The 25,503-nt window shown below is 47.5% G+C and overlaps 7 protein-coding genes across 7 annotated transcripts; 3 read left to right on the top strand and 4 right to left on the bottom strand.

Moving 5' to 3' along the window:
- Positions 1-351: 351 nt before the first annotated feature.
- Positions 352-1,209, top strand: ssuA (RNA polymerase II subunit A C-terminal domain phosphatase; the record flags this gene model as incomplete). The annotated part of the gene is made up of 1 exon (XM_056925674.1): positions 352-1,209. The coding sequence occupies one exon, from the start codon at positions 352-354 to the stop codon at positions 1,207-1,209; it is 858 nt and encodes a 285-aa protein (XP_056775044.1).
- A 472-nt stretch (positions 1,210-1,681) lies between these two features.
- Positions 1,682-4,871, bottom strand: N7478_009459 (putative DNA excision repair protein (Rad26L); the record flags this gene model as incomplete). The annotated part of the gene is made up of 2 exons (XM_056925673.1): positions 1,682-4,709; positions 4,792-4,871. 2 exons carry the CDS (start codon positions 4,869-4,871, stop codon positions 1,682-1,684), a joined length of 3,108 nt encoding a protein of 1,035 aa, XP_056775043.1.
- Positions 4,872-5,291: 420 nt separating this feature from the next.
- Positions 5,292-6,172, top strand: N7478_009458 (exosome non-catalytic core subunit SKI6; the record flags this gene model as incomplete). The annotated part of the gene is made up of 2 exons (XM_056925672.1): positions 5,292-5,587; positions 5,668-6,172. The coding sequence occupies 2 exons, from the start codon at positions 5,292-5,294 to the stop codon at positions 6,170-6,172; spliced, it is 801 nt and encodes a 266-aa protein (XP_056775042.1).
- Positions 6,173-6,856: 684 nt separating this feature from the next.
- N7478_009457 (high-affinity Cu transporter CTR3) lies at positions 6,857-7,423 on the top strand (the record flags this gene model as incomplete). Its single annotated transcript, XM_056925671.1, has 1 exon — positions 6,857-7,423. One exon carries the CDS (start codon positions 6,857-6,859, stop codon positions 7,421-7,423), a length of 567 nt encoding a protein of 188 aa, XP_056775041.1.
- A 236-nt stretch (positions 7,424-7,659) lies between these two features.
- Positions 7,660-9,751, bottom strand: N7478_009456 (fungal specific transcription factor domain-containing protein; the record flags this gene model as incomplete). Its single annotated transcript, XM_056925670.1, has 3 exons — positions 7,660-8,628; positions 8,687-9,504; positions 9,562-9,751. 3 exons carry the CDS (start codon positions 9,749-9,751, stop codon positions 7,660-7,662), a joined length of 1,977 nt encoding a protein of 658 aa, XP_056775040.1.
- Positions 9,752-10,244: 493 nt separating this feature from the next.
- On the bottom strand, positions 10,245-11,349 carry N7478_009455 (isopenicillin N synthase family dioxygenase; the record flags this gene model as incomplete). Its single annotated transcript, XM_056925669.1, has 3 exons — positions 10,245-10,916; positions 10,975-11,139; positions 11,194-11,349. The coding sequence occupies 3 exons, from the start codon at positions 11,347-11,349 to the stop codon at positions 10,245-10,247; spliced, it is 993 nt and encodes a 330-aa protein (XP_056775039.1).
- A 1,040-nt stretch (positions 11,350-12,389) lies between these two features.
- On the bottom strand, positions 12,390-24,700 carry N7478_009454 (uncharacterized protein; the record flags this gene model as incomplete). The annotated part of the gene is made up of 7 exons (XM_056925668.1): positions 12,390-15,307; positions 15,361-17,223; positions 17,282-17,973; positions 18,026-20,243; positions 20,295-20,515; positions 20,572-23,671; positions 23,719-24,700. 7 exons carry the CDS (start codon positions 24,698-24,700, stop codon positions 12,390-12,392), a joined length of 11,994 nt encoding a protein of 3,997 aa, XP_056775038.1.
- Positions 24,701-25,503: the final 803 nt, after the last annotated feature.

The following is a 25,503-nucleotide window of genomic DNA, read 5'->3' as shown; positions in this document are numbered from 1 at the left end:
ATATATTCCATAGTTTTTGTGATGAATCTTTATTATTGGAGCTGTCTGAGCTTTTTTGCTATGCGGATAAACTCATTATACGCTTTTTTTCTGAACCATTTTGTATCTATGTGATCTGTGCTTCATGCATTGAGAATCTTGAATGTCGAACAAGTCATGCTAATACTCAGCATAGTCAATAACAGGAACTAGTAAAATCAGCTTCAGACCACCTTGATCAATTTTCAATTTCTATTCTGCCTATCATATCCTATCATCTCAATTAGTCCCTCTATTATATCATTTATACCTATACAGAGGGAAAGAAGAAAACAAAAGAAACAAACAGTCGATTATAATCAAGTCTCCACCATGGCATATGACCCTCGCCGTGTAAACACAGGGAGCACCACGCCCCAAACTCCTCCACCTCCTCCACCTCCACCCCTCGAGTCCAGCGCAACACCCACCACGACCGACATGGCTTCCACTCAAAATGGCCCCAGCTCAGATAGCTGGAAATTGAAATTTTGCACTGTCTGCGCCTCAAACAATAACAGGTCAATGGAAGCTCACCTCCGCCTCTCAGCTGCCCCAACCGCATTCCCCGTTATCTCCTTCGGAACGGGTTCGCTAGTCCGTCTCCCAGGGCCATCAATTACCCAGCCAAACGTCTACAGCTTCAACACCACCTCCTACAACCAGATGTATGAAGAGCTGTGCGATAAAGATGAGCGTCTCTACCGTAACAACGGTATCCTCAACATGCTCGATCGTAACCGAAACCTAAAGTGGGGTCCTGAGCGTTTCCAGGACTGGACCCCCGGTTTACCTCGACTTGAACATCTTTCCAAGGGCGATAAGGGCGCAATTGGGACAGAAGGCGGCGTCGTTGATGTGATCATCACGTGTGAAGAACGCTGCTGGGACGCCGTCGTTGATGATCTCATGAACAAGGGTTCAGCGCTCAATCGGCCTGTGCATGTCTTCAACGTCGACATCAAGGATAATCATGAAGAAGCTTTATTGGGTGGAAAAGCCATTTTGGACCTGGCGAATCGACTCAATGGCGCTGCTGTTGCGCAGCGTGATAATCATGGAACGGAGGGTTGGGAGAATGGGAGTGGACCCGCGCGCCAGAGCTTCGATGAACTAGTTCCTGAGATTTTGGCGGAATGGCAGGAGCTGAATCCCAATCTGCCTGCTTTGTGGACATTGGCGTGGCTTTAGTTGGAATTGGTTGTTATCTTTACCTTTTCTTTTCTTTTTCTTATTCTATTTTGAGACGATACCCCTGCTTGACACCTCTAGTGGTGTGTCTTGGTCATTGTTAACTGAATGATCGGAATTTCATACCTTTACTAGTCATAGAGATGGATAATACTATGATTTTCTTCTATGAACCCACTTTGCTTTGGTTGTAATTATTTATGTAGTTTCTAACTCCTCTCTAGTGGTAGAGATCTTGAATGCGATGCTACGCCTTAGTCGCGTCTAGATATTTCTAAAATATGACCCTAGAAGCTCGAAGGGCAGCAAGGCGAACGTTTCAAAGGTTCTCTGATTGTAAAGCTTTCTCAAACCAATCGAATGGGGGTATCTCATTGCTTGTCTACCAAGAACGCCAACGTCAAGAAAATTGTACCGCTCGGCAAAGAGCAATCCGAATAAACACAGACAGATATGAACCTGGAAGATAGGATCACTCCTTCTTCACTTCTTGTTTTAGTCCTTCGAACTTCACTTCTCGCTTCAACTCTTCGGGTTTGATTTCGTCGCCTTTACCCAACAATGCATTCCTCCGTTCCTCATACCAGCGATCGAGACACGCTCTCCGCTGGGCCTGTGTCATACCCTCAACGACCAACGCAAACTCAGTGGCATCTTGATACCCCAATGATCGTGCCATGCTGCAAAACTGTCGTCGTTTCACAGCTTCCGGTGGATTATACTTGAACCGGGAGGTTCTGGATCCTGTATCGCGGGGCATTGACGTCGGATCGATTTCTTCAAAAGGATCCCCATCCTCATCATGTGGATATGAAGAAGGCTCAAAGACTTGGTTATTGGCTTTTGGGTCGTTGTTTACTTGCTCAGCTCGGCGACTGAGTTGCGCTTCAACACGGGATGAGCCAATGACCTCATTATTGAGATGTGTATACTCAACACCTGCGCTGGAAAGGATTGCTTGGACCGGGTCATGTTTGTGTGGAGTTGGAGTCGTAGTAGGAGTAGAAGTAGATTTGTGCTTCGGACCATCTTTAGTATCAGTCTCACCGCGAATCATGGCGGCATATTGGCTCATAGCCTCGTCTTCTGATTTGACAGGACCTCCATCGGTACCTGATGCATTTTCGTCTTCTTCGCAGTGGAAATCCACAACTTGCACGCCGGCTCGGCTTTCGGCGACATTTGTCTTATTCACGATATCGCGGAGAACAACATTGTCAAATTGATAGGAGAACAGATTTTGCAAGCCGAAAATCTCGCCCTTTTGGTTTTTTTGATCTTGGACACCCTTGAAATAACGTCTCTCCGAGCTAGCATTGTATCCGATTTCAGCTTGCTGTTGTTTGTAGATTTGACGGGCGTAGACAATCTCCTCAATGGTACCGGCCGAGACAAGACGAAAGACTTCAACGTCGCGAACTTGGCCAATGCGATAGGCCCGGTCCTGCGCTTGGAGATCGTACGATGGGTTCCAATTCGGGTCCACAACGACGACTTTGTTGGCTGAGGTGATGTTCAGTCCGACACCGCCGGCCTTAGTGGAAATGAGGAAGACGAATTGTTTTGGATCTGAGTTGAAGTCATCGACAGCTTGTGCTCGGTCTTCGTATTTCATAGACCCATCCAGGTAACTGACGTTATAGCTGGTGTGGTTGAATAGCGTCTGCAGCATTCTGAGGAGGCGAACGCTGTGCGAGAAGACGAGCACCTTGTCGCCATTTGAATGCCACCATTTGAGCAACTTGCGAAGCACCTTCCATTTGCCGCAGAATTCAGGATTCGCGAAATTGGTGATTGAGTCTCGGGATCGATAGAGGTCTTCCCACCCATCGGGCACCGCTATCTGGAGCATTTCTTTGTCTTTTTCCTGGCGCTCTCTGGGGTCATTTCCTTGCGGTATCAGAATAGCGAGATGATTGCTAAGCTTTTGTAGAACAGTGATAGCCGGAAAAACGTAAGCTTGCCAGGGTGTATGCTCGAAGCCAGGCACAAATTTATGGCAACACCAGCCTTGCTTTTTCCCAGATCCACAGTGGCATGGATCCGTAGAGTTTTTAATCGATTCGACGATATCGCTGTCTAAGAAATTTTCGTATGCTTCCGCCTGTGACCAGGTGAGAGGGCAAAATACTACCCGGTCGCTTTTCTTCGGGAGTTGATCCGCAATCAAGGTCTTCATACGGCGGAGGAAGAACTGGGGCAGTAGATTCTCAACGAGCTTCTTGGCAGTTCTTCGCGCCTTGCTGAGTTCATTCACGGTTGCATTGTGGGATTGGCCGATCTTCAATGGTTCTGCTATCTGTGCCTTCCACGTTGTCACTGGACCGAGCACGCCGGGATTCGTCCAATTCAGTAGGGTCCACAGTTCCTCATATCTGTTTTGGATTGCAGTGCCCGTCAGGCCAATCCGACATAGTGCGTTTATCTCGTTCATCGATTGGGTTGTTTGAGACTTTCGCTCCTTGATCTTGTGGCACTCATCGGCAATGACACAATCCCATTCAATCAGATTCACCAACTCTTTATTGTGGACATATGTCGTATATGTCGTGATCAAAATTTCGACTCTGCCTGATTTCGCAGCATCGAGAGCCAGGTCCTTGCTGGGACCGTGATATTGCTCAATGTGCCACCAGCCCCAACGCTTGAGCTCCGCGGTCCAATTTGCGAGCAAAGTCCCGGGGCAGATAATCAATGTGCGCGGGTACCATGCGCTATCAGATCTGCGTATCTTGCGCATTCGCTTCCAGTCTCGTTCATCTGCAGTTTTGCCATAGGCCGCTGTCAAAAATGCAATAACTTGGATAGTCTTTCCAAGGCCCATATCATCTCCGAGAATGCCGCCCTTCTGGTAGATGAACTTCTCATGCATGAACTCCACCCCTTCAACTTGATATTGTCGTAACCATTGTGCGATCGGCGCTGGGATCAACCCAAGCGAGTATGGTAGGGTGATATCTTTGTATTCGCGAACTGGTTTCCTGTCTGGGAAGGACGGTTTCTCATGTAGATCCTGGAGACGCTCGTCATCCGAGAATTCTACATCGTCGTAAGAGGGTGGTAACTTCAACCCATACTCCTTGAGGTGGTCTTGCCTTCGATCGAACTGTTGACGACGCTGCTGGACATATGCGGGTAGTGTATGTTCCATCAACTCCTCTTCAGATGACACCTCCCCATACTGTTTCAATGGTCGCTTTGGTCTGGACTTCATCTTTTCTGGCTTCACAAGCCCAACGATCATGTCATCTGGCGGTTGTTCCCTTTTAGGTATTTTGGGAATCTTGGCGCGGCGGGTTGCGGCTGCGCTTTGCCTGCGCTTGACAGATTTGCGATCCTTGAACTTGAGATATGCTGCTTCGCCGTCGCTGAACCCATCATCGATGTCGCTGCCATCAGTTTCGATATTCACAGGCGCATTCACTGTGATACGTGAAGGAGTGTCCAGGTTTTCAGCTTTGAAGGCCGGAGAGCTCTTTATTTTGCCGCTAGCAGAATTTCTGTCTTTTAGATCGTTAGCTGCATGCCACGCGCATGTTGGTGGAGAAGTGCGTACTTGGGACGATTGTAGTGGGTGTTGACTTCACATAACTCGTCACCTCCAAATCGTCATCGTCCGAGTCGATAACGATGACCTCGGAATTATTCTCGGGGCCATCCATTCTAAACACATAGTGTAGATAGTGCAGTGAGATGAATAAAATAAGAATAAGGTCAAGTGTAGGCGAGTAAAGGCGCGTCAGGCCGTGAAGGCGGAGAAGGAAAGCGGGCAAGATGTCATTCCCGATCAGCGACGAGGAAAAAAAAAGCTGCTCCGAATCAATTTCCTCATCCCCACACGAGCTTCTGTGCTCTTGACCTTGCCACTATCACCTAATTGGGGTTACATTGAAGCCTGAATTTGGTCCGCGACCGGTTCTACGTGGGTTATTCCCTTTGCCTTACCTGATTCTGTCTGCATTGACTAATGCTCATCCCACTTTGCAGGCTACGGAGAATCTAAATCGACGTGATTTTGGATTTGATCTCACCAGGGCTCTTCTTCATTACTTGATTCCATTAAGACATAAAACATCTACAAAATGCCTCTCGATACCTCTACAACGTATCCGTTGACTCGTCTGCGTCTGGACGGTCGCCGATGGAATGAGTTGCGTCTAATCCAAGCCCAGATTTCGACCAACGCCGCTAGTTCGGGATCGTCCTACCTGTCCATGGGCAATACTTCAATCATGTGCTCTGTTCATGGACCTGCAGAGGGTCGTCGAGGTGAAGCCAGTGGCTCAGCAGGAAGCTCTGGGGCAGTCGTGGATGTGAACGTTAATATTGCCGGGTTCGCCGGCGTGGATCGCAAGCGGAGAGGCGGAGGAAGCGACAAGTAAGCTTGAATTTCCCTTCAATCTCGATGGGAATGGCCAGGATCACCCTACTGTGCATACTAACCCACCTTGTCTGCAGGACCTCTTCGCGCATTGCCGTCATCCTTCGATCTACTTTCCAGTCGCATCTGCACACCTACCTTTACCCCCACAGTACCATCAGCATCCATGTCTCCGTCATCTCGGCCGATGGCTCTATTCTCGCGGCCGCCATCAATGCTTGTACTCTAGCCCTGGTTGATGCCGGGATTCCCATGCCTGGACTTCTCACTGGCTGCACAGCCGGCATGAGTGGAAGTGCCTCAACACCCAAAGATCCTCGACACGATGAGCTCGATCCGCTCTTGGACCTCTCTTTGCCTGAGGAACAGGAGCTACCTTTCTTGACCGTCGGCACGACAACTTTTCTCCCTGTTGGCGAGAACGGTATGGACGATGAAGAGGAAACAAGCGTCGCGTTGTTGAATATGGATTCGAAGCTGCATAGTACATATATTGAGACGATGTTGGCGGTGGGCATAGATGGATGTAGTCAGATTCGAGAATTGCTGGAGGGAGTCATTAAAGGATCCAACCGGGCATGAAGAACAGAAAGTTGACTGATACCCTTGATTTTGATACATTTTGCATGTGGGGGGCGTTTTAGGGAAGAAAAAGGTTCATGGAATTTAATCTGCTCAATTGTACGCAACCAACAAGCTTTACTTAAAACCCAGACAAGCTTGAACCTGGCATCTTATATCTTTCTCTCTCTCTTTTTCTATGTTTTCTTTTCTCTAAAGATTCCCTTCTCGTTACACATCTCCCTCGGATTTTCTATAACTTGCACCCCATCCTCGAGATCGCGATATCTCAGTGTATCCACAGAATTTTTCTTTCAAAAATTCACCCCACGAGCTAGAATTGAGCCATCAAGGAGGCTATGACTATGGCCATGACCGCGATGACAATGAGTCTCACATCCACGGCGTCAGGCGCGATGCCAAGCGGAAACTCGACAACCTCTAGCACGGGTAAAGGTAGCATGGGTGGGATGGATATGGGTAACATGGGCCCGGATGGGTGCAAGGTCTCAGTAAGTCGGAGAAATCGTTGTTGTGATGCTTCATAATTCGGATGAACTAACGCGTACCGAAAAGATGCTTTGGAATTGGCATACCATCGACGCGTGTATGCCATCGAGTCCTCCATCCATGTGTGATACTCTACTAATCTAGAAATGAACTTCAGGTTTCCTCTCTCAGTCCTGGCACATCACGTCAAGGAGCATGTTTGCTGGCTCTTGCATCGGTGCACTCCTCCTCGTCATAATCTTGGAGGCCCTTCGTCGCCTAGGTCGCGTATACGACGCCTTTATCTTGCGTCGTGCTCGAATCCGTTACCTCTACCTGTCTGGCACCTCTTCTTCCACCGATGCTCACTCCCGAAAGACCAAGGTGCAGCGCAAAACAGCTTTCACTAAAAGAGCCCCAAAGAAGCAAACCGATCGCAATGAAAAACCCTCGCCCTACGACGATGTTATCACACCAGTTACTGATCTGTCTCGGAAAAAAAGTACACCGAGAGATGATCATGCACCTGGTCCATCTCATACATCTTCTGAGACAAACGGTGACGCTCAAAAGCGTGAAGTCCGCCACTTTGGACCGTACCGCCCGTCACCGGTTGAACAGACCGTTCGGGCTCTGTTTCACATGGTGCAGTTTGCCGTTGCGTACTTCGTCATGCTGCTCGCTATGTACTACAATGGGTACATTATCATATGCATCTTCCTAGGTGCATTCATTGGATCTTTTATCTTTTCTTGGGAGGCCGTGTCTATGAATAAAGAGTAAGCTTACATTCGGTTCATCTTATGGCAGTACAATGAATACTAATGTCGCGTGACCATGAAATAGAAATGATGCAACTACTGTTACCAAGTGCTGTGGCTAGCCGAGACAAACCGAGGTCGAAAATAAAAAACAAACACCATCGCACAGGAACTCGACTCAATTATCTTAATAGTGGGAAAGGAGGCTCGGAGGAAACTGACGACTTATGATAATGGCTATGACTCTCATCTGATCTATTACGTGCACATCAGCCTCATCTTAGTGGCTCTTAACACATCTGGCCAGCTGAAATTATCCCCAGCTAAGCCATCTTCTTGCCTATTAGCCCATATAATCCCTATAATACTCCTGGCGATAGAAGCGTTCTTGAGTCCCGTAACAGCAAAGCAGCACTCAAACCATGATGAGAAGAATGCCTGCGTTTCAAGTTGCACAGCCTCGCACGCAGAAATAAACGCCGGCCAAATGAGCATCGCCATATTTCTATCTCGCCCTTCTGCGTCTCTTTGTATCTGCTCCAAAAAGCCCTGTACAGCAATGACATCGCCTTGTAGCAAGGCGGGATCAAGATCATAAATCCGACGGTAAAAAAATATCAAGAGCGCCGTGTACATTGCCTTCACCCTTGGATTCCCAATCTCAATCTGTCTATCATCGAATAATTCATCAGCTTGACGAGATGAAGTACATGATAACAGAACACGAATTGCTTTCTCAAGTGCCTTCGCTCGAACCCAAAAATCAGAAATATTTAGCTTCCCCATTTCAGGGCCTTTCTGCATCGATAGATCCCTTTCGTTCGCGAGGCGTATCACCTGTGATAAAAGCATGAGGAAACTCTCGGCAATACCGTATATTTTCGGGAATAACGTTAAGCTCCACCGGCCCGGTACAGCGAGGTGAAGATCTCGCTGCGCGACAGCTGGATCTTTCTCCATGGCCATGATATTATATGAGAATGTGATGGATGGGTAGAGCCGGAACTCGGTGTAGACCATTTTCTCGCTTGTTGGATGTGTGGAACCGCGTGCTTCTGAGTTATCGTTGATGCTCGTTGTTTCTGCCATGATGCGCATGTATGCGTAGCAGTGATGGAGTGTTCTTCGCTTGGAAGATAGCGTGGGTTTGTTAAAGCCATTTATTGAAATGTATTTCTCGGCTTGGATTAGGCAGGATAGTCGTTCTTCGGAGTTTCCCTGGATCATCTGTTGAGTGTAAGTCATTCCACTTTTCATATTGTCATTGGAAATCATGATAACGTACATAGGTTATTGAGAGACTTAACAATACCATTACTATCTCTTTATATTTCGAGACTTTAATGGGTGAGATGCACGTCTCTTCCATGCATTTGACGAAATGATGTATAGCGCGCTTTAAGTAGAAATCCCCAGTGGATGTGCGGGCTCCATGGGATTTAGAACTATAGTCGAGGTAGAAGGCGCTCGTGCTCAGTAAAGCATTAAGTATAGCGAGTCTCGGGTGACTGGCAGAGCCATTTGTTGTAAGGTTGCCAAGGGTGTTAATAGCGCAAGGCATTACCAGGTTCAGCCACGAGGCCTCCTGGCCAAATCCCAAAGGTGATATGAGTGGGACAATGCGTTCCTTGTAGTGTGATAGAATGGACCAGGCTTCCATATTATCTCCGAAAAGTGAAATAGAATGATCGATATGGCGCAGTGGCGATGAACTATCCGATTGAACGTGTTCGGGGCCTGCTGGTTCAAGACCACATAGCTGTGCATCGAAGTCTTCATTATTTTGAGGGTTTTCTTGGTCCGAAGCTTTGAAAATGGTTGCGATAAGCTCCAGATCTAGCTCGGTGTGAGAAAAGGCATTACTGACATCTGGCTCTATTGTCCACTCGTCAAGCGGTAGATCTATTTCTTCGGGGTTGAACACCGTTTCGTCCGCCGCTGGCTCGCATATCCTGGAGACACCAAAGGGCCCTCGAAAGTAGGAAAACTCGGTACTGCAGTGGGAAATACACTCGAATCTCTCAACATCAAGTAAAGCTTGTGACGAGTCTCGACCTGGTACAGAATCGATAACTTGGTTGCTCATATACTGGCGCTCGGCCTCTGTACAACGATCTCAGAATCAGCTGAAGTAACCTGGAGATTATCGAGCATGCTCACCTGTGAATATTGCTTGACGGTGCTTAGCTGAGTTTTCAGCGTTTAGTTTCCGTATTGAGTGCTTGCTGTTTTTCACGAATGTTAATCGTTGCATCTGCGGCTTATCAGAGCCATGTGCGTTACTTCTCGAAGGGGATGAGATATCGTAATATTGTGGTATTTCTCTGTGTTCGAAGGTTGAGTTTGGCATTATTATAATATTGGAAGCGCTTGTATTGATAATTGCTTTGAGAATTTGGAGATTAATCAATCGTAGGAGAAACTTGGGAACGGTTCTTGGATGCCTTTCGCGGGGTTGATTGTTTTGTGCTCGGAAGAGGCATGCGACTCCGGGATTGGGTGGGAGTGAACTTGAAACTCATAATCACCATATTCACTCGCATAACGACAGGAAATCAAGGATTAAGACCGAAGTCAACTATATCAAATTGTTTGATATTTTCAAACTAGAATTGCGAGCGCTCTGAATAGTAGTATGTATTAAGATCTGTTGTTCTGAGAACCAGCGCCCAGATGGCTCGGAAACAACTACTATTTTGGGATTCTACTACTATCTTTTTCATCTCTCCAGCAATTTTACGTCAATGGTGATAGTATGATCGAATATAATGCATTTCTCAATAAATAAAATAGAACAAATAAACATTGCTATGTATGACTAAAATATAACAAATCATAAGATTCTAAGCTTGCCCAAACAGCTTAGCAATACGCAAGTTGTTATAATCCCAGGCTGTAATATCTTCATAGAGACATGGGGTATTGGGCGTAATGAACTTCTTGAAAGGAAACAATGACGCATGTCGATTCGGCTTAGCAAAGTATGCAATCGAATAGCGTTCGGGAATAACCTCGGCAGAGCCAACCTTGACAGTAGGCGGATATGTGACCCGATGACACGCAGCGCGGAATGTATCATTTGTCAATCGCTGAAACGAGTCACCAATATTCAGAATGATATCGGTCTTATTAGAAGACTCGACACCCTCAAAGACTCCCAAATTCTGTTGATTCTCCACCTGTAAGCCTCCGACGGAATCTTGGAAGAGCATAGTGATACTTCCGAAGTCAGTGTGTTCTGCAATACGGGTTGCAGTGCCATCTGCCAACTCGGAGGCTGGAATGGCAGGGTAATGGAGGATTCGGAATTCGTTCTCGGCTTTATTGTGTAGCATGACCATATCTGATTCGGAGATGCCGAGAGCAGTAGCAAGGGCGGCTAGGATTTCGAGTTCGACTTTAAAGCATCTGTCGTAGAAGTCTTCCATGAAGCTGCGGTAACCGGGGATTTTATCTTCGGGTACCCATTGGTTCTCAACGAGGTTGTCAGTTGCGGAACCGTAGTCGACAGTTTCCTACATTTGACATGTGTTAATCTTCGTTTTGCTGGATGATTGTGGATGTATTTGGTACCTTGATGTCTCGAACGAATTTTCCTTGTGGTAGTCCCTTTTCGAAGCCGGAGATACCAGAAACAGATTCTTGTCCCACGAAGCTGTAGCCGCGGTTTGGATTTGCCTCGGGAGGGTGCTTTGCGAGCATTTTATCCTCCAACGGAAGAGAGAAGAATCGACGAGTCTAGCAAAATGCATTAATTTTCATGCGACTTTCCAACATACAATCATAACTGACCTGATCAAATAGCCCGTAAACGAGTTCATCTGGAATACCATGGTTCTTTAGCTTGGCGCATCCTTTGGTTTTCAATGTCTTGAGCAGCTCAGCGGAGACCTCTGCTCTTTGCTCGGGGGTTCCCTTCAGCAAAGAGAGATCGAGTGATTCAGACATGATGTCAAGAGTTTGAAAGTAATATAATCCCGATCAGGGAGATGGCAGTGATTGTTCTGTATAATGAATGCTATTGAGATGTTGCTGCAGGAGTTCCATGGTGCCTTCTTATAGATTCGTGGGGTGTGACTTGGTTCATAGAAGATTGTAGAGCACTGGTTAGAGAAGGTGATGCTGTAACCAACGTAAACATCACTTTCCTTTTGAGATTGGATTTCTTATTGATTGTTCTAAGAACCAATCCTGACCCTTCTAACTCGTATCATCAAACTATTCTGGCAGGTAATAGTGGCGGGTGAAGGTGGGTCTGACCCACAATTGCCAGGATCACCTTCCTCCAAGGAGGATCATCCAATCAGCATCTCGACTTCGATCGCGGGGTTCATCTCCCCCAAACCAACTTTCAAGATTTTGACTTCCTTCGATGTCATGTGTTGCATTTTATGATTTTTTAGTATGTATATGACATGCGTAGTACGGGGATTACTGCATCGGGAAATATCCATTTTGGCCTGCTCCAGCAGAAAACCACGATACTAGCATGCGGAGCCTACTGTACAGATAGCAGTGTGGTATTAGTAGGCCAAACAACCTCAAATGTATAACCAGGGAGTCTCTTCCGCTGGACGTTACAGTTTTCGTGTGCTACCCGAGCCTTTCAAGAGTAAAATTCAAAAGATGGCGAGTATACCAACTCTGATATACTACATACAAACTTGAAGCCTACCGAGCGCCGAGGCGGAAAGGCCAAAGGAAAAGGAAAACCCGTCGCTAATCGCGCTATCACAGCACACTGTCCGAACGCCACTACGACACCTTGGTAATTAGATAAATATCGGGAAAAGAGCAGAATTTGGGACATCCTCATTGACTCAAAGACCCAACCGGTCAACTTGGTGTATTCGGAAAATTGAATATTGGGACAGACTATATATTGAGACTATTCCCTATCTGAATGCAGAAATGAACTTCGAGATAAATGTCCAATACAGAAAAATAATTCTTTAATTATTGTCAATCTAAGTAGTGAAACTTGCATCTTAACTCCCACTCTTTATCAATTTGGGCAGCAGGACTTGGCCGTCTTTCGCTTCTCTCAGGAACATCCCGAGTAGCGAACTCATCCCTGCATCCTCAGCCAGATCCACCCACTCAGCAACTGGCACCGTCTGGAATTGTTCCCCCGTTCCAGACTCCATAATGGTTTGCACCTCTTCATGATTCAACTCAAGGTCACCAGACTCGAACAGAAAATGGACACCCTGGCCAGCTTCGGATGAGCCAGACAAACGCACCGCATCCCGGATTTGTGATGCGACAGACTCCACTGTTACCATATCGAATCCACCGGGCCAGGCTTTTGTGTCTGGAATCGTCTTGGTTATTTGAGAATACTCCATGATGTTACTGATCAAATCAAGCTCTGGGGCATCTTTCCCTTGAACACTGGATGGTCGGTGGATCCAAACGGGGATACCAAAGCGCTGGCTGGCTCGTTCCAGATATACTTCACAAACCCATTTCGCTGCCATGTACCCGTCGTTTGGAATTGTTGGAGGGGGGTGTGAGGCCAGAGATGTTTCGCCGAAGCTTTCTTGGGAGGCCAGACGTGTGACGCTCGCGGATGAAACGAAATGGAAAGGGACTTTTCGTGGCAATGAAAGCATGAGGAGTTCTTTTGTGGAGGCGACATTTATCAACTTCAGTGATTGATACGTTTTCATGAAAGAAACATCAGCGCCATTGTGAATTACTACATCGGCTTGGCTGAAAATGGAGGCTACATCGGCTTCCGAGAGGCCCAGTAGAGGAGCGCCCAAATCTCCACTGTGCACATGGACTTTTGGATGAGAGAAGATGCTTGGTAGAAGGTCTTGCGGCTTCCGGACTGCGAGACAGTGAATGACCTGAATAGTATCATCATCTAAGAGATGGCGTACAATCTCTTTACCGATGAAGCCGGTGGCACCTGTCAAGACCACGACACTTGGACCAGTGGGTTTGCGAATGCTATCAATGTAGACCGATGCTTGCTGAGAAGAGGTAAGTATGTTTTCGATCTCCTCATCCCAGTTGATAGAAACAGCGCCGTCGGATCCAGAAGAATTGCTTATTAGAGCGGCCATGCCTTTAAGAGTACTCGATTCGAACAACTGAGGCAAGGATACGGAAACCCCGAGGCGCTCTTTCAGTAGCGCCTGTAAGTTGACAAGAGAGAGAGAGCCGCCACCAGTGTGGAAGTAGTCTGAATTCGGTTGGATGCTGTGGCGGGAAGCAAGATCGCGAGGGAATGTTTCTTGCCAAAGCTCGCGTAGACATTGCTCGAGAGGTGCCAGATTTTGCGATTTGGCATCACCACTCGAGATCTGTGGAATGGGCAGCTTATTAACAGCGAACCGATCAACTTTGCCGGAGCTATTTTGGGGGATGCGATCGATCGGGATAATTGCGGCGGGCCGCATGTATTGTGGAAGGTCTAAGTCGCGGGCTAGCTGTTCAACGAAGTCTCCTTGGTTTTCAATGGTGTCACTATCAGCAATGACAACAAAGGCAACGATGAATTTTCGACTGTCGTCCTCGGTGGACGAGCGAGGTGAAACCACGGCCTGAAGAACCCTTTCCCTTGAAGCTTGAACAATGGCGGATTCGATTTCCTCAACATTCATTCGGATTCCATTCAGCTTGATCTCGGTATCACCGCTGATACGACCCATGAGAATTAATCCACCATCCCTTGTAAGGCGAGCGCGGTCGCCGGTTCGGTGAATTCTTGACCATCCCTTTTCCCGGAAAAACGGACTTGAATGATTGTCGCTCATGAACCTTTCCGCTGTCTTGGCGGACTCAAGATACCCTCTTACAACACCGGCACCTCCGATGACGACCTCACCAGGGAATCCAAGAGGGAGGGGGTTGAGACTTTCATCCACGATGTACACAGAGTTGTTTGTCAACGTGCGAAGGCCAATTATGGTATCGGCATAGAACGGATCAATATCCCCATAAGGAATCTCCGCAGAGCTGCAAGCGAATGTTGCTTCTGCTGGACCATAGGCATTGATGAGCTTTAGACTTGGCCTATCAACGGACTGAAATTCCTGAATCAAGCCCTTGGACACCATCTCACCTCCAGAGATCGCTTTTGCCCAGGAGGATCCTTTCAATTGCGAGCGGCCATGGGCAAACCAAGATAGATACTCTGTGGGGGTTGCGAGCGTCGTCGTCACATTTTCAGATTGAATGATAGATGTTAGGGATCCGGGATGAAGACGCTGCTCGGCATTGGCAATTACCAAAGTACTTCCGTTGCTCAACGCAACCAAGATCTGACAGATGGACATATCCCATGCGTATGAAGATTGGTGCAATATCGTCTCTACTCCTTCTCGAATCCCCCATTCTGTGCTGATAGTTGAGACTTGATTTGAGTATTCTGCATGACTGATCATCATACCCTTGGGAACTCCAGTTGAACCACTTGTAAACATTATGACGGCAGTATCAGTGGGCATGGCGAAATTGTTCACAAACTGGTCATTTTCTCCCAGAGACCCAGAGATCTCAAGAATCTTAGCTGAAACATTGAGCAAGTGTGCATCGGTTATAGTAGACACGTCGGCCAAAATTGCGGACAACGAAGTCGTGGACGCGATAGTTCCAAGTCGATCAATGCCGACCTTTTTGTCCAGTGGAAGGTAGGCTGCACCAACGCGCCAGACTGCCATCATCGAGCAAACCCAGTCTATGCTGGGAGACTGGAAGACTCCAACGATATCTCCTGATGTGATGCCGCTGTGGAGCAACTGATTTGCGATCTGGTTGATTCGGCGTGATAGCTGCGAGTATGTGAGTTCGACAACGCCAGGATCTCTGAGAGCCACGCAGTCGGAATACGATGAGGAGATCTCATCTATCCGCTGAACTATCGTTGAGGGCCACGGATTCTTTGCCTCAAGACCTAGCTCAAAGGTTAGCAACGCCCATCAGTCAAAAAATGCAAAGTTGACTAACCTCTACCGGCAAATAGTGCATTTTCAATATCAACGTATGAGAATAGAGGCGGCCAAGATATTTTCGTGGCAGGGTTCTGGATGAATGCCTTCAGGAGGCTGTGGAAGCCACGCAGAAGAAGATCGGCATGCTCTTTCTCATACAGATACTCCTGAACAAGCATGTAAACTGATGTTTCGCCACCGCCGACATCCACGACATCGAGATGAAGATCATAGGAAATACCCCCCGCTGTGAGCAATGCTCCCTTCGCAGTGCATCCGCAGAATCTTCGAGAATCCGAAATGCCCGGGCGATAGTTAAATGATACCTGGAATAATGGACTATGGGAGGTGGATCGAGGAACGTTTAATTCAGAAAGGATAACGCTCAATGGCACGTGTGCGTTAGAAAATGCATTTTGGGAATTGAGTCTCGTCTCCTTCAAAGTCTCACCGAAAGAAGCAGAATCCTTGCGACGGAATCGAATCGGAACAAGATTGAGGAACAGCCCGATACTTTGTTGAACATCAGGATCGGTGCGATTGCCATCTCCAAGTCCAATACACATATCGTCCACGTTGTAGAGGCGAAGAATAAAGATCTGCCACAGCGCAAGGTGGAAATGGTATGGGGTGACCTTGAACATTGACGCACACTTCTTAATATCGTCGGAGATTTCTTTATCAAGACGCATATGGGCTTCGTGTGATCCGAAGGCCGAGTTGCTGGGGCGAATTGGCTGGCGGGAGAAGGATAGTAATGGTGCGACCGGAGGAATCTCTTTAAATTCTTGTCGCCAGTATTTGAGGCTCCCTTCCCAAGCGCCATCCTCGTACTCACGTTGCTGTCTTAAAGCATAGTCTGGATATTGGAGCACATGCTGAGAAAGTGTCGCTCCATTGTATGCTTGCTCCAAGTCGGACCAGAAAACCTCGAAACTAATGCCGTCCATGTTGATGTGGTCGAATCCGACGATGAGCCAGTGCTTATCAGGCCGTAAAGACAGAAGTTGAATGCGCAGAACGTCACCTTCAGCAACATCAAACACATGGGATTTCATTCGCTCTTTAGCAGCGTCGACGTCGGCGATATCTGTAATCAAGATACGCTCCAATCGCACCAAGGATTCCGATAAAACACTCTGCATCGGCTGCTTGTCTTCTCCGGTAAAGTAAAACGTCCTCAGGGCTTCATGTCGATGGGCGACCGTTTCCACTGCTCGTGCAAAGTCCTCAACTCGGAGTTTGCCTGTGAGCTCAAAGACTGGGGTGACATTAAATGCAGTCTTTTCTTCAATAAATGATTTAAGAAAGTAGAACCGAGACTGGCCGTATGACATGGGGACTGTTCTTTGAATATCTCGGTATCCCTCCGACTTCATTTCCATCACATCATCGAGAGAGCTGGCAGAGGACGTATCGTCGTTTTGCTCCGAGCTGGAGTCGCCTGTGTTGAGCAATGCGGCGGAGCTTCCACTAGCACTTCCATGACTAGCAAGATATTCCAAATTGAAGGTTTTACTCTCTTGACTGGAATCTGACCTGGATGAAAATCGTGGAGTGTCTGGCTCTTGTGGGGATGTTTGAGGTGGAGAATATGCTGTGCTCGGAAGGTCTGTTGGTGTGGTATCCGCATTGTCTCCGCTCAGGTTTGGAACCAGTGCCTCGGGAATAAGGGTTATCGAGGATTCAAGAAGATCTTGGATTGATGCGGCATTGAAAATCTTCAGAACAGGCATGTCCACGCCAATTTCTTTCAAGAACCAGGATCGAATATCGACGGCATTCAACGAGTCTAATCCAAGCTCATTCGGACTCAAATGGAGTATAGGCTTGTCGGCATCAATCTGAAGTGCTGATCTGAGTTTAGGAACAAAAACGTCTGGGTTTATTAGTTAGCGCTGCCCTAGTATCATGGATAGTATGAGGAGTATATATACCGATGAGGATTTCCAGAGTCTCCTCCTTCGAAGTTGCTTCAAGAAGGCGGACCTTGACCATGGCACCCGCCTTGCTCTTCTTGTCAGAAGTGATCAAAGAATCGGATTTAGTGATCAAATGTTGGAACATTGGATTTGCTACCCAGTTCTTCGACTCATCATCATCGATTCTGAGTGAACTGCAGAGTTGAGCGCTCCCTGTTCTTTCCCTACATGAGAAAATACCTTCAGCAAAGACTTCTCGGAAGTCCTGCTCGGATATCAACGTATGGCCAACACGGTAAAGATAAGATTGTTGATCCATATTCAGCTCTCGAGTGACGTAGCCATTTCCAATAATGGCACCAATGTTGATCGCATACCCGGCTAGACCTCGACTGCGGCGATTGGCTGCCAGACTGGCCATGAACATGTTGGCGGCGTTATATGCTATTTGGCCTGGATTTCCTGTGATGGCTGCCATGGATGAGAAGAATATCATGAAGTCCAGTGTGTTTTCTGAAAAGAGCTCATCAAGCAAAATACTACCTTGGACCTTGGGCTTCAAGACCTTTTCGAGCCGGGGAATGTCAAGGTCTTGGAACATGGTGTCTTGAAGGACCATTGCTCCTTGCGCAACACCAGCAATTGCTGGCATGATTGAAGTTATCTGATTGTAAGTATTTTTGACGGAGTCACGGTCGGTGATATCACTGATTTGTTAGCAGATGTTGTGGATGATCAGAAGCCCGGTCAGCAACTCACTTTGCAAAAACGCGGATGGTACATCCCTTTGAAGCCATGTCGAGTATGCATTTCTCATCGACCTTGGGGTTGCGACTGGATAAGGCAATGTAGCAAGCACCTTGTTCAGCCATCCATTGACACAAAGAGAGGCCAAGACCGCCTGTAAGTCCGATAAGCCAATACGTCTTGTTCTTGGAGAATTTGACCACTTTAGTTGCCGGGAAGACCTGCTGAGGAAGGTCGGCCTCCCATTCAATGAGCGCTTGCTGGCCTGGCTGCAGCTGGGTTTCCATGAGGTCCCGGAGGCTGAGGGTCTGGATTCTGTTCATATTCACCAGCCAGGTTTCAGCTTGAAATTTTGCCCATGTAGACTTCAGAGCCATAGCCACGCAATCTTCATGAACGTCAATGTTAGAGGAATTCTGAAGACCTGGAAGCATAATATCGATCTCGACTTGGAACTTGCAATGAGCAGGCAGGCTCTCCCGAACAATCGACAGGATGTGATCATTCGCGCCAATGTTCAATGCGCGAACTGTGTTCAGAGGGATTTTATTGACTATGTCACGGCGTGTTGAGTTTCGGTGAATGTAGATCCAGGGAAGTGAACAAAGCTTGTTCTTCGAAGTGACCAGAACGATTTGAATGCCTCTCCGGCTGGCATACCGTGTTAGAGATGCGGCTACCGAGAAGTCTGGTTCCAATATGAGAACGCTACAGCCAGGTAAGACGTTGTCAAAAATTGCATGCCCGAGGAGAATGTTGTACAGGCCAAGCATTGATTGAGATGATTCATTTTCGGACTCTCCACATCGGATTATCCAAGATTCAGGTACACTGATCCTGGAGTCTAAGGCTCGGGAAAGAGTAATAACTTCGCAGTTCGTATTGTGCATTTTTCCTGCCACAAGGAACAACCAATCTTCATTGTGGGCCTTAATAGGTTGCAGGAGTGAATGCCGGACATCAACATCCACCTCCCCTGTAACACCTGCGCGCCTCCGGAACTCTCCCTCCTGGACATGATAGTAGCTGTCAGGCTTTCGTATAGTCACTATGGAATCCCGGTCGGCTTTTTTGATAATGAGCCTCTTGGATGAATTGTATCGATCGTTTCTCACAGAATGAAACTTGATCCGAGGAATCAAGAATCTTCCGTCCTGTAGTGTAATCTCCGGTTCGGTATACCATAGCATATCCTGAAGTTGGCCCTTCTGCTCCCACAGACCGGAGGCCTCGAGTTGTAAAATTTTCTGGGCAATAAATTCCGGTTTTCCCTCTTCAGGTGAGTGGAGGTTCATGAATTGAACACGTAAGTGGGGCATCTCGACATGCAGTGTTCGTTGGACACCAGTGAACATATTACCGAATGGGTTCTCTCCTTGTGCGCCCCAGCCCACCCACAAAATGTTTTTGCTTTGTTGGAAAAGCTCCTTGAATGCCTTCATTTTGTGCGGGGTCATTGAAACTAGTACTGATTCGTCTAGTTCAGACACACAGAGCACAGAGCCAAGAACAGGGACGTCTCCCAGCGGTATATCGGCAAACGAGGTGAAGAGCCTGATCTTCCCATAGTGACGATGAACTGCTTCCTTCACATTCAGAACAAGCGAAGTTGTGAAAGAGCTGTTCCCCCCGACGATCGTTAAAGTTTCAGCACCCAGGGTCTCATGTGTGAGTGCGAGAGGGTCACGTAAAAAGCTTACTCGCTTATCAACAGCCTGTGTTAGCATAACAGAAAACGGATTAGTAAAGCTGTCATTTCTTGAAACAGGCAATTCATTGCCAGAAAATCCAGTCTTGGCCATTATGCGGTCCCATTCGGAAGTTGAAACACACGGGGATAAAGTTCGACCTTCCGAGTAGCCCATCCACCATGTTGGAAGGCCCCCAAGAACAAGACCAAATCGCATCATGGATGGATTTGTCACTTCTAGCAGCATCAGATAGCCGCCCGGTCTGATCAAGCGACGGACCTTGGCCAATGTACTTTCAAGATTCTCGGTCGCATAAAGCGCAAGTGAAGCGACGACAAGATCAAAAGATTCTTCTACAAATCCTTGCTTATTGAAGTCTTGCTCAATATCAAGCAATTTGTAAAGCATCTTGGACTGGTTTTGGAATTCCTCCTGCGCTTGGTCAAATTGGGAGTCCCGGAAGTCCGTGAATGTATAGGAGGCAAAGGCTTTCTGCATTCCATCTAGGATATACTTCGTTGTCTCGCCAGCGCCAGCGCCTAAATCAATATGTGAGAATGTAACTGTCTCCCAAGTTCAGTATGACTTACCAATTTCCAAAACGTTGATGTGTGGGAAACGATGGCTGATTTGAGAGGCAATCTCAGACGCGTGCTTTAGGGACGATTGAATCCCCATCGTTTGAGTATAGAACTGGCTTAGAAGATTATCTTTCATGAGAAAATCAAGCAAACTTTCCTCGCCCCTGATGACAGAGGTAAGATTTTCTCCAACAATGCGCATGACTTTCATGTCGATACTCTCGGGGTATCTGGATTATGTTAGCTTGGGAAAGTGCCGTATGGCCTGGGGTTTATTTATCATCACCTGTTGATAATTTCCGAAATTTGCAAAGTGGTGTCCATGCTCCAATCTGAGTCATCATAAGTATGGTTTCCAGACTTCACAAGCGAAGCGCAATGACTGGCGTATGAGAGTAGATGGCCATGATACGAAACTGCCTCGGATATCGCAGAGGAGTCAATTGACTGACTCAAGGTCTTCAGGTAAAAGTGGGCAACGCGCTCGATATCGAGAGAGAGGAATAAATCGTCTGCCGTTGACTGATCTGGTTTGAAGTCGCATGCAGCTGGCTGTTCTGGGGCCCATTGGATCTCAGTGAACATGGGAATGTCGGTCGCAGCTGACAGTGGAGTCAGGGGTGTTGTATGAAGACCTTGTAACTGAATCATTGTGTATTTGCCATCTGAGGAATATATGTCCACATCTCCAGAGAGCTCGGAAAACCTAGTCTTGCCAACAGAGGAATAAAATGGAAGTTGTGAACCGGGCCGCGCGAGTTTCTTGCAGGTGCCTGGGTTGATCCGAATGCTGTCAATCCTTGTTGGCAGGTAGAGAGTGCGGAGGCGACCATCACCTGGGAAAGAGTACGCTAACATGATTGCTTGTATAGCAGCATCCAGTGATCCGGGGTGCGCAAGGAGGTAACTGTTCTCATCATCCAGAACTGGGACGGCTATTGTGCCTGTCGCTTCATCCATCTTCCTTTCCAGACTAAAAAGCGCTCTGAACGGACCTGTGTACCCAAATCCAAGCTGAGAAACAAAATCATAGAACCTGTCAGTTTCAACCTCCAAAAATGAGTCTCGGGGTCCACTGCCTAGAGGAAGGTCTTCATGATCGAGATCACCCAGCTCAACTTGAATCTGGGTTGAAGCATGGAGAGACATTCCAGAAGTGCCCTTGTTCGCATCTGAGTAACAGTTGAAAGAGGCCGCCATCCTGGTGTTCGAGATATCGGAGATAGTGAGTGTATAAATCACTTCAACACCGGTGTTCTCCTCCAGGACCAAGGCCTGCCCAATAATGAAATTCTGGAAATTGACCAGTTTGATGGAATCAAGACCAAACCTTTCGACAACAATCTCCAGTGCTGCTGAAATGTATCCCGCGGCTGGGAAAACAATTTGACCTTGAACTTGGTGATGATGAAGCCAGGGTATCTCACGAGTATGCAAAAAGTTTCGCCAGCGGATCTCTTTCTGTGTGCCGTCCGGGCATTTGACACCCAAAAGATGATGGAATTTTCCATTGCCTGCACGATACTCTGATGAAAGACGCGACTCGTGCCAATATATACGATCATGATCCCATGCGTATACGGGCAGGCCCTTGATTAATCGTCTTGGTCTCCCCTTGGGAAGTACTTTTTGGTCCAATGCTGCGAAGTCAACAACCCCCTCGCCAAGGAATGTCCACAAAGCTCCAAGCGCAGATGAAAACATTTGAAGACTGTCTTTTCCACGACTGCAAGTACCCGAGTAGGGAATCTCACTTCCAGATACTTCTTGAATTGTCTGCGAGGCTGGCCCTTTGAGTGCTGGATGAGGACCTACCTCTAGGGCCATGTTGAAAGGGCCCAGTGCAGCAACGGCAAAGCTGACGGCCTGGGAAAAAAGAACGGGATTGATCATATTGTTGCTCCAATACGTGTCTGAAAGGCTGTCATTGACATTGTCGATATCTTTGCCGTAGACACTTGAAATCCAAGTAGTGCAAGCATTGACACGATTCAATATTTTGATTTTACACCTCTGCAAAGCTTCGATGTAGGAGGCAGCGCATGGTAGCATGTGATGGGAGTGATAAGCCTTGTCAACTTTGAGCAAACGTGCAAATTTCTTCTCATCCTCAAAGATCTCTCTCATCTCTTCTATCGCATCGGCATTACCTGAAAGGGTCACGCTAGCAGATGAGTTACTTGCCGCAACGCAGACTCGGCCTTCAAGAGTTGGGGATTCGCAAAGTTCCTGAGCGTCTTCAAAGGATGTCCCCGCTGCCATCATTGCACCCTTAATCCCTGTAGAGTCCCTCGAATACTGCAAGGACCATCCGCGATAGTAGGCAACTTTTATGGCGTCCTCTGCACTCAAATACCCAGCAGCATATGCGGCAGAAATTTCTCCTGATGAGTGTCCAACTACAGCTGCGAACAGAATACCTGCAGCATAGAGGAGGTCCACAAACATTATCTGGATGGCCGTGCAAAGAGTCTGGGAAAATAAAGCCTGTCCAATACGTGAAGAAGAGACATCTTTGAGGATTTCGTCCCTCAATAGCCACTGTGGTCGATGCTCCTGTGGAAGGGCTTGTAGAGCAGAATCAAGTCGGGTAATGCAATCACTGGCTAGCGATGACCCAGTTAACATCTCTGCTCCCATACGAGCCCACTGAGCCCCTTGGCCAGTAAAGATCCCAAGAAGCTTCGGATGGTTGGAATTTGGGGACTTCGATGCTAGCGTGAATTCAGAAGGGGCCTTGGATGCACTCTTCAACTTAGCAACAAGATCAGTTGAACTAGAAGCAGCAATAGATGTCCGAATGGGGAGCGTGGATCTGCGACAGTTCAAAGTCCATGAAAGATCGCGTAGGTTTAATTCGGGGTGTTGTTCAATATAGTCCGAGTAAAGATCAAGTGTTGCTGCAAGCGACCTTTCAGAAGATGCTGAGAAGTTGAATGGCGTTAATGGAAGTTCAATTGATTCAGGTTCTAGCGCGTTATACATTTCGGTCTCGTATGATTCCAAAATCGCATGCGCATTCGCGCCGCCAAATCCAAAGCTATTGACACTAGCACGGCGGGTCGTCTGGCTGGGGACATTTGGCCATTCTCTCGCTTGATTCAAGATCCGAAGGTCGTTATAGAACGGTCTCACAGTAGGATTTAACTTGTTCAGCAGCAAATTTGGAGGCACAACACCATGCTGCAAAGCTAATGAAGCTTTCAGGACCGCCGCTAGGCCAGCTGTGCCTTCGGTGTGACCAATGACAGTTTTGATGGAGCCAACGTACAATGGGTCCTCCTCATCTGATTTTCGGTGATAATTCGCTTGTTTTCCGAAGAAAGCTGTGCTTATTGCTTCCGCCTCAACCGGATCTCCAGCGGGCGTTCCTTTGATCTTGTTAGCTTCAACCTCAAATTATTTAAGTTTCATATCGTGTTCTGCTGCTTACCTGTTCCGTGGGCCTCAAAATATTGCGGCCGGTCGCTAGCCTTTGTCAAGTCAAGCCCCGCTCTGGCATAGGTCTTTCTAATCAAATCTGCCTGAGCGACTGGATTGGGCATTGTAATTCCTTTGGTCCGTCCATCTTGGTTTATTCCCGTTTCCCGGATGATGCACTCAATGTGGTCACCGTCGGCCATCGCAGCACTCAGTGGTTTAAGAATAGCAACCGCGACTCCATCACCTCTCGCATAACCATCCGCATCCTTATCCCACATGCGTGAGCGCCCTGTAGGAGAAAGCATTTTCAGTTTGCTCTCGGCAATATACTGCTCTGGTCCAAGAAGAAGATTTGTTCCTGCTACGACTGCCAGCTTGCTCTCGCCGGTACGCAAGCTTTGCACACCTTGATGGACTGCAACTAAACTGGAAGAGCAAGCCGTGTCAATTGTCATTGATGGCCCATGCCAATTGAAGAAGTATGAGACTCGATTGGATAAAATACTTCGCGCCGTTCCTGACGCAAAATATGTGGGCATGTTTTGAACATCGCGACCCAAGAGGTCAGCGTAGTCGTTTGTCATAAGTCCGACGTAAACACCAGTATCGGACCCTTGTAGCGTCTCCATGGGTATCCCCGCTGACTCCAAACTCTCGTATACTGTTTCAAGAAGCAATCGCTGTTGGGGATCAATGGAATTCGCTTCCACTGGCTTGGTTCCGAAGAATTGGGCATCGAAAAGTCGATGGTCTTCAGATAGAATGTAAGAGTGGCATACATTGCTTGTTCCGTGGTGAGTTCCATCTGGATGATAGAAGGCATTGGCGTTAAATCGACTGTCTGGGATCTCTGTCAAAACATCCCGAGGGTCTTTGAGCAAGTCCCAAAGCTTTGATGGGCTTGTAGCACCGCCAGGGAATCTACAAGAACTTCCCACAATAGCAATGGGCTCGCCTGCGGCTTGGCAATCATTGATCATTGTTGCCCGCATTTTTCATAAATATAGAGAAAGTGCTCTGTTCTTTCTGGTACTCGTTCAAGGAGAAAGTTGAGCGAGAAGACAAATCGAACCGAGAATGAGATATACAAAAACTTTCATGGCCTTTGTGGAGAATGGATCTGCAATAGAAGTTTCATATCAAGGCATTGGGCATGAATCATTTTGTATAAATCGGACATTCGTTCGGATAATAAGCTTAGTAGTGGAAAAGCCACACTCCTCAGCTCTCGCCGAATGGACATATCGCTTCGCGCGTCGATCATGCACGTAAGCAAATCATGTTTCAATGCCTAAAATGAGGAGCCTTTTTGTTGTACGATACAGACTGCACCTGCATCCATCCCAGAGTCATTGGAGTTCTCGCTGCACAGAACCATTGTGGTATTGAGTGGACAATGTCTTCCAATTGGCAAGGTATAACTTGAAACAATTACGGTTTTGCCGACTACCAAGACCGACTCCGACTCCGAGAGTATGAATCGTCCGACTCTTCGTGGGACAGGACCTGAGCTCAGTGGGGAAATCAGTGTTGGCGTGTGCACATGGCGGCCACGTTTCCAATATTAATCTCTTTCCTTTTTCGAGATCCTGGTACGTGTGGCGTTTTTGGTCGAGTTTTCTTTAGCCCCGGAGGAGAAGCAAAGTCCTGCAAGGAAGTCGTGAAGAATGCATGAAATATACGCGCCTTGTCAAAAATGGCGATGCAAGGAGCAAATCCTCCGGCGGGATTAACAAGAGACGCGCTCCACATAGAACTTGATTCGTCGCGTCGGGACCGACTTCGCGCCTTCGCA

Source organism: Penicillium angulare, assembly GCF_028827245.1.
Source record: "Penicillium angulare strain IBT 27051 chromosome Unknown utg000007l_segment0_segment0, whole genome shotgun sequence".
In the NCBI taxonomy this organism is placed as follows: Eukaryota; Fungi; Ascomycota; class Eurotiomycetes; order Eurotiales; family Aspergillaceae; genus Penicillium; species Penicillium angulare.
Note: the sequence above shows the minus strand (reverse complement) of the source record. Positions and strands in the feature narration are given on the sequence as shown.